The sequence below is a fragment of the Colossoma macropomum genome, unplaced genomic scaffold, assembly GCF_904425465.1.
Source record: "Colossoma macropomum unplaced genomic scaffold, Colossoma_macropomum, whole genome shotgun sequence".
NCBI classification, from domain to species: domain Eukaryota; kingdom Metazoa; phylum Chordata; class Actinopteri; order Characiformes; family Serrasalmidae; genus Colossoma; species Colossoma macropomum.
The window spans coordinates 97,501-106,479 of record NW_023494793.1 but is presented as its reverse complement, the minus strand read 5'-3'; the positions used below and the strand labels follow the sequence as shown (position 1 = coordinate 106,479).

Sequence of the window (8,979 nt, the reverse complement as noted above, 5' to 3'; positions counted from 1 at the left end):
TAATTTAAGATTATTCATCTTATTTCTAGACATTATTTACTTGTTTTAAGTCATTAAGTAAAATTATCTCACTTTATTGGCAGATAGTTTTGCTTGTTTTAAGAAATGAGCTTGAAACCAGCAAAATGATCCACCAGTATAGTGAGATCATTTACTTCATAAAATTACCTAAAATAAGTTAATAATGTCTAGAAATAGGTTAATCTTATAATAACTGCATAACTAACTCAAAAGGGGAAATATTAAATATATTGACTAGATTTCAGATCATTTCACTTGACAAGATACCATTTTTTGCAGTGTAGCTTCACAAAAACTATATTCTTCATCAAAAACAGCTGTGCTAAGTCATTTCTGGTGTCTGCAGTTTACCTCTGTACTGTAGCCTCGTAGCTCCAGTGCTAAATGTAGCTAACAAGCAATGGAAGCTTTAGCTTTGGCCTCCTAGCACAGCGCTAAAAGTCTTCAGTCACCTCTGGTTCACTTATTTAGGAAATGTATGACTCTATATGACACACTGTGATCTATAGACATGAAATACAGTGTTAGCTTAGCTAAAAACGGCAGCAGTTACCTCAGGCGTTTAATGGTTTCTGGACCTTTTGCTCAATGCTAATTGGTGTGATGCTAATATGCTTCTGTTTAGCTACATTAGCCTTGAAGCTCCAGTGCTAATAGTAAAGAAGCAAACTTTAAATGAGACTGATGTAAACTTAATTTAAGATTATTTAAATTTCTAGACATTTTGTACGTGTTTTAAGTAATTTTATAAAGTAAATTATCTCACTGTATTGACACATAATTTTACTTGTTGTAAGAAATGAGCTTGAAACCAGCAATTGTTTTCTGCCAATAGTGAGATAATTTTACTTAATAAATTTACCTTAAACAAGTAAATGATGTCTAGAAATAAGATAGATAATCTAGCAATAAGTGCGCAACCATCTCAAAGTGAGAAATATTACTTGACACCAGATCATTTTTTTCAGTGTAGTTTCAGAAAAACTCATTTCTTCCTCAAACACAGCTGTGCTAAGACATGTTTAGTGTCTGAAGTTTACATCTGTACTTTTAGCCTTGGAGCTACGAGGCTATGTAGCTAACAAGCCATGGAAGCTTTAGCTTTGGCCTCCTAGCACAGCGCTAAAAGTCTTCAGTCACCTCTGGTTCACTTATTTAGGAAATGTATGACTCTATATGACACACTGTGATCTATAGACATGAAATACAGTGTTAGCTTAGCTAAAAACGGCAGCAGTTACCTCAGGCATTTAATGGTTTCTGGACATTTAGCGCAATGCTAATTGTTATGACGCTAATGTGCTAATAGACTTATTTTTGAGATTTCTGACTCTGTATGGCACAAAAAGTGATCTAAAAACATGAAATGAAGTGTTAACTGCTGCCATTTCTAGCTAAGCCATCTCAGTCATTTAATAGTTCATGCATTTTGCAAAATGCTAATTGCTGTGATGCTATACATTAGCCTTGTAGCTCCAGTGCTAAAAGTAAAGAAGCAAATTTTAAACACCAAAAAGTCTTGGCTGATCAGGCACATCTGGGGTTGGAGGTAATTTAGAGTTTCCTTTCTCTTGTTTTAATCCAATACCAGTACAGTTGAGTGCTGTTACTATATTAGCATATTGAGTGCTATTACTAGCATATTGTCGCTTTCTAAACAAACCTCATATCTACAAAACTGTAACTTCACAGGATTTTTTAATGAAAGTTCATGTAAAAAGATTTTTTGGGCCATTTCTACTGGACTTTTGGTCATAAAATTGTCCAGCCTTGTAAAGGGGAGCTGCCATTTTCAACAATATATAAAAACAAGGTTTTGTCCCAAAGGCAGCAACATGACGAAGGATATTAAAGCTAAAATCTGACCCTAGATCAGCACTAAAGCTAAATAAAATTGTTTTAAAGTACTTATTTTTATTCTAACTGGAGTCTAGAAAAGCAAAAACCATACAATTATACACCAAACCAAACCTTTTATTGTTATTTTACCACAAGAGTGAGTAATAACTCGCATCTATAGTTTGATTTGTTAAATCGTTATTGACTAATGAATACAGCTGAAGGTAAATCTTTCATTTTCCCAGAAAAATAAACATCTTAATGAAGATACACAGTCTTGAGAAACAAAAGCATAAACAACATGTGCAGAACATATTTTGTAATTAGTCTCTTTCAGTATCAATTAGGAAAACACACACAGCCACACAGGTGAGGTGGAGTTGCTCTGGACTGCAAGAGGATCAGACTCATTTTGGATGTTGTGTGGGCTCCAGCACACCTGACCAAGCTCATAACGGGCATAATTACCATATCCATGCTCCACCCACAAATGCGTTCTTTATATCACAATACCTACATTTAGAGTGAGTTACTTATTAATAAATGCATTGTGATTAATATAAACTGAGTCTGTTCTACAGTTTCTCATTAGGCTGAATGAATAACTGGCTCACAACAGTAGCTATGAACGAACGTATTTGTGGGCGGAGCCTGGAGAGTGTAATAGAATTACGAAGTCATAAGAACAACATTATAGCATGGCTAACAATAAATGGAAGCTGGTAGCCATTAATTGCTGGTTAATGGCTTTCATTCAATGTTAGCAACATTAGCATCATTTGACTGAACTCTAATATTGACGTTGTTGTTTTTAAATCAACCATATCTTGAACAAAAAGTGTCCACAAAGCATTTTCACTCTAGGCTACTGTACATTTAAAACAACATACTTGTGCTGAACCTGTGTCAGTTCACTTTGCTGATGTATTTAATAGAGTCTCAATGTTAAAACTGACGATTTATGGGTTTAATTACACATAGAAAGCAGGTTAGGTTGACTGGGACACATAAGAAACTGACGTATAAAGGTTTGCAGGCCCTGCAGAGTGAATTCTGTGTTGTTGTGCGTGATTCTGTAAGTCTGTAATGCAGTTTTATAATTTCATCATTAGTCGTATATAAAAGAAAAATGACCACGTTTAGCATCTCGGGTTAATTGGACATTCAGATCACACCAGTGTGATTATATAAACATATACATACGTACACCAACCTGGAGAAGGCTACAGTATGGAAGCCCATGTATGTCATTTAACAAGAAATTTAAGCCATTTAGTGAGTCAACAGAACCTCATAATTGAGATACTATGTTAATAATGAGATATTATTATGGAATTATGACTCCATGGCAGGCTTCCATACTACCGAGTGAAAGGAGACGCACAAAAAAATTACACATATTTGGCACCTAATTAATTTCTCCCTTTCATAAAGAGTGCATCATACTCAGGACAGTCATTAGATATGATATTACTAAGATACTGAAGTGCAGAGAGAGAATAAACCAGCATTTTTCAACCTAATCTGCATCTGTATAATACAGTCCATTACAGCAGACCACCACTAAAGCCAGAGACCCTCTTTATTTGTGTAATTTCCAGTCCATCCATTAAGTACGCTGATTTTTCAGGATATATTTGTGAAGAGATCAGATATAAGATAATCATCTTGCATAATGAAGGACAAAAACAGGAGTTTCCAAAACTGGAGATCGAAAAACTGACTAAAAGCTCCAGTGAAAATGGGGCTCCTAATAACCACCTGGAAGAGCTGGTCGACCCCAAAACTGCCCCCATCAGATAAACAGTACTTAAAGCTTTCATCTCTGAGAGAGAGGAGAAAATCAAGCTGCTTCAGATCTGAAAACATCCACAGGTGTTTCTGTCCATCCTTCCACTGTGAGAAGACGACTCAGCGCTGTGGGTCTAAAAGGAGGTGTAGCTGTCAAGAAGAACCTCACTGAGAAAAGGAGACGGACACAACAAACAAAGAAGCTGAACGATGGACTGACCACCCCAGAGTCCAGACCTCAACACCACAATGTGTTTGATTGCTTCAGAAAATGATCAACCAGCTTCTAAGACTGAACTTTGGAGGTGTGTCTGCAGATTCTTTGAGGAACCGAAAGTGAGGCTCCTGAAAAGAATGGAAGCTGGAATAAAGGTGAAGAGTGACTCACTGAACACTCAACACTCACACAGCTGAGAGTAGAGTTAGCTGCAAAGGATTCTGGGTGATTTTCTGGGTTTTTTTCTTGATGTTGAAAAATGAACTTGTATTTAACGGCTGTTTGACCGGAACTTAAATAAATAAAGGGGGGTCTCTGACTTTTGCACAGTACCGCCATCACAGTACATCTTACAGAACCCAACAGGCAAACTGAATTACAGTCTGAGAGAAATTAGGTTACAAAAGCTGGATTATTCCTTTAAACCTGCCTGTTCTGTTTATTATAGATCCGTCTGCAGTGGGGAACACGCCCTTTAAAGTGCAGTAAATAAGGGATTAGGGTGCAAGTGGAGAAACAGTGGATCTGGCATCCCTCATAAGCATAGCTTCTTTTTTTTTAAGTGATAGTTCAAGAAAAATCAACCCAGCCCCCAAATCCTGAATGAAGTCAATCAACCAAGACGTGTTTGTTGTCTGAAGTTTGCTTCTTTAAATTGAGCAATGGAGCTATGAAGCTAACGTAGCTAAGAAGTAACAGAAGCTTGTGTACACCAATTAGCATGGTGCTAACTTGCCTACAAGCATGTGGAGGCATTCAGTATCCCTAATAGACTTGATTATGTGGTTTCTGACCCTGTATGACTCACTGTTATCTATAAACATGGACTAAAGTACATTAGCATAGCACCATGCTAACTGGAGAGGTGTACATTTCTATTATTAGCACTGTTCAAACAGACCCGCTACTGGACATTTAGCGCAATGCTAATTTGTGTAAATGAGCTGTCAGAATGACTGTGTGGATCAAATTAACATTACAGAGCTTTTTAAATGAAACAGTAGAAGCCATATCGCCCCCTACACTTCCTGTAGTGTATTACAGTCTGTCAGAGTGACTGTGTGGATCATATGAACATTATAGAGGCTTTTTAAATGAAACAGTAGAAGCCATATCGCCCCCTACACTTCCTGTAGAGTATTACAGTCTGTCAGAGTGACTGTGTGGATCACATGAACATTATAGAGGCTTTTTAAATGAAACAGTAGAAGCCATATCGCCCCCTACACTTCCTGTAGTGTATTACAGTCTGTCAGAATGACTGTGTGGATCATATGAACATTATAGAGCTTTTTAAGTAAAACAGTAGAAGCCATATCACCCCCTACACTTCCTGTAGTGTATTACAGTCTGTCAGAATGACTGTGTGGATCATATGAACATTATAGAGCTTTTTAAGTGAAACAGTAGAAGCCATATCGCCCCCTACGCTTCCTGTAGTGTATTACAGTCTGTCAGAGTGACTGTGTGGATCATATGAACATTATAGAGCTTTTTAAATGAAACAGTAGAAGCCAAGAAGAAACTTAAGACATCAAACATGTCAGGGCTGATGTGCTACATCTGGAGTGAAGGGAAAGTAACAGTAATCTGATTTTTTGCTGAATTATTCCATAAAAAAGGTATCCAATAACTACAAACCCCTCTTCCCCAAACGCATCATACCTCTCTGCAACCAAAATAAACCGAGGCAGATGATGCAATCAGGAGAAACAGAGATGCGCACACACACGCAGAGAAACATCTGAACTCTTCCAGAACTTTCCATCCTGAGTTATGAGGTATGACCCGGATCCCACTCACAGACGAGTCTCTGAGGTTCTCACAGTGGCCTGCGTGTCGCACAGGTGACCATCCTACAGCGTCCGGACGTCAGTAGAGGCCGTGTGCTGTGGAATGTTTGCATAATGTTGTTTAACAGGTTCATGTTGAGCGTCGACATCCTGTTCCAAGACGTTTCTACAGAACATGTTCCCTCCCTGTTAGACCTCAACTTAAAGGAATACACCATCACTTTTCAGCCTAACCTCTGTGTCCCACCTGCAGCTACAGTCAACTACCACATTCTAAGTAGTTTGCAGCAACTGCCCATTGACCTCATATTTTTTCCTGATTTTTAGTATTGAGTTTTTGGAGCAACTGCCTATTGATGTCCATTATAGGTAGCTTGCAAAACTGCCCATAGACTTCTATTTTAAATTGTTTGCAGAAACTGGCTACTGACTGCCAGTATAGGCTGTTTGCTGCAATTGTCCATTGACATCCATTATAAGCAGCGTGCAAAACTGCCCATAGACTTCCTAATTTTAATTTTTATTATTAAGTTGTTTGCAGCCACTGCCTATTGAAGTCCATTATATGCTGCTTGCAGAAACTGCCCCTGACTTCCATTACAAGCGTGTTTAGAGTCATCTTTTTTGTTCTTTTCTAAGTACAGGCAAGTATAATAACATTATAATTAATGATAACTGACTATGCTACAAAAATGCATCAGACACAGATTAGGCTGAAAACAGTGCAGTATTCCTTTAAAGTGCCAGTCTCCTGAATGTGGATTAAGCCTAGTCTTGGACTAAACTGCAATGCCCAGTGGAGATTCGCCACTGAAAGGCTGGCTTTAGTCTGGAAATCTGGCCCAAAACATTTATTTAAGAAGCTAAAGTCTTTCTTCATGTGGAGTTTATTTTTCAGGTTTCTCTCCGGTCGCTGTTAGGATTTGAAGACGTGGACGGCGCGGATGACGTACTGCCTGCAGATCGGACACTCGTTCATGCGCTTCCCGCACTTGGTGCAGGTGACCATGTGACCGCACTCCAGCAGCACACAGTCGATGACAGCGTCCATACAGATACGGCACAGGTTTTCATCATTAAACAGCGGAGTCCTGCCTTCATCTGAGGAAAAACAAATACATAAACAGAAGCAGAGGTTACTATGAAGCCACACTGTTCTCTAGATCACCTTCATATATGTTACAGGTCAGCGTTTCTCAGCCCAGTCCTCAGAGCCCACAGTGAAGTTTGGTCCAATTTCACAACCCAGAACTGAGGAAACACAGTAAAACAGTAGCTCTGGTCCCACTGGCTTCCATTATCCTCTAAGTTCTGGGAAACACATTGAAGTTACTGCCACAGATGATCCGGCCATCCACAACAGATACAGAGGAAAGAGTTTAAGATTAAGGAGAGTATTTCTTTTAATTCTAATCCTGATCCTGGAGGTCCACCACCCTGAGTTCAGTGTTTCCACTGTATATATTTGCAGTGGCTGCTTCGGAATTTTATGAAATGTAATGAATTTGTAATTACAGTTCTCAAAACTCTGCAGAGGGCTTTTAATCTGAAATGATGGATACAGGAAGTGGACACACATAGCGACACCCAACCTGTTTTCCTATGTCTATGCACCCGACAAGTGGGAGAAAGGTAGATTAAACTAGCTAACGTTAAGATAGACATTCAATGTTCTTCCTTACTGACGTTATATGATGTCCTTACAGTGTAAACATTTGGCTTTTATTTAATTATAATTCTTTATATTGTTCATTTTTGTGAAGGATAGAGTATTTTTTACTTTTAGTATAATATACACCGATCAGGCATAACATTATATCCTTGTTTCTACCCTCATTGTCCATTTTATCAGCTCCACTTACTATATAGGTGCACTTTGTAGTTCTACAGTTACAGACTGTAGTCCATCTGTTTCTCTGATACTTTGTTAGCCCCCTTTTGCCCTGTTCTTCAGTGGTCAGGACCCCCATGGACCCTCACAGAGCAGGTACTGTTTGGGTGGTGGATCATTCTCAGCACTGCAGTAACACTGACGTGGTGGTGGTGTGTTAGTGTGTGTTGTGCTGGTACGAGTGGATCAGACACAGCAGTGCTGCTGGAGTTTTTAAATTAAAAATTCTATTATTTAGAAGCCCCTGAAGGCCATCACCTGGATCAGATGTGTTAGATTGGGGTTGGAGCTGAACTCTACAGGGCTGTAGATCTCCAGTCCCAGGATTGGGCTGCCCTGCTTTAATGCAACCACCCACTGATTTCCACTGTAAGTGCATCTTTAGTGAACAAGTTTTCTGTTCTTTTCTAAGATCAGCAAAACATGTTTAAATTACCATGGTAATTGGCCATACGCTGCAGACGCAAACACTGAGTCTTCCTTTCAGAATACCTGGATCTGACGTAATGAGAGCGGGTTCAGAGTGAAATGTGGCTCTGAAGACCAGGTGGAGAAATATCGCCCTCTAACCGCCATCAAATCCTCCTAAACACATCACACTGAGCCGCTGAAGTCACGAGGAGCAGCTGACTCAGAGAACAGACACGGCTCACTGCTGTGCCTTCTGAGAGAGGATCATGAGGGAGTGCAGGACCTTCACACCTCCACATGTGATGAAGAGGGGATGGAATGAAGCAAAAGAGGAAAACGAGAGGCAGTGCAGTACGACACAGCATCCTGTAACATCCTCTATCTGTACATTAGAGTAAATATAAATAACTGTTCTGTATGAGTTTAACCATTCCTAAATCTCTCCTCCAGTGTTTACAGATACTGTCCAACACCTGCTTTATCTAATCAATACTTCATCAATTAAATGCCAATTGAAGAGCCATCATTTTTAAGTGTGTATGTATGTTGTGTGTTTATTCAAATGTTATATGGCATGTTTGGTAACACTTTACTTAAAGGCACAGTGTGTAATATTTAGTGGTGAGGCTGCAGACTGCACCCAGCTGAATCCTCCTCCCTCCCTCACCCCTCCCTTTCCAAGCGTGTAGTAGATCCTACAGTGGCCATAAGGTTTTCTGCCGTCGTCTGCTCCGATTTTGTTTTCCTTCATCATGTTTTCTCTTCTTTGACGGTGAGGATTCACCCTCCCTCACTTTTTCTCATGCTAAGTAATGTCTCATTCTCCATTTGTCAAAATTTGGGTTCTCAAACTTCTCACAGCCGCTCCCTACGTAGATATGAAGGGCACATTCTAAGATAACGAAAACACAACAATTCGTGGTTACAGGTGATTAAACAGTAATGAAAACATTGTTTACTATATCCCATTTCTGCTAATAGATCCCCCCTAATTTTCACACACTGCACCTTTAAAC

At 39.3% G+C, this 8,979-nt stretch overlaps 1 protein-coding gene across 2 annotated transcripts in view; it reads right to left on the bottom strand.

Moving 5' to 3' along the window:
• Positions 1–5,315: 5,315 nt before the first annotated feature.
• rnf34a (ring finger protein 34a) overlaps positions 5,316–8,979 on the bottom strand; it is an 18,644-nt gene continuing 14,980 nt past the window's right edge. For both annotated transcript variants that reach the window (XM_036578123.1, XM_036578125.1), the window contains one exon: positions 5,316–6,762. In XM_036578123.1, coding sequence (XP_036434016.1) covers positions 6,578–6,762 — 185 coding nt within the window. In that variant the 3' untranslated portion in view covers positions 5,316–6,577. The remainder of the gene's footprint in view (positions 6,763–8,979) is intronic.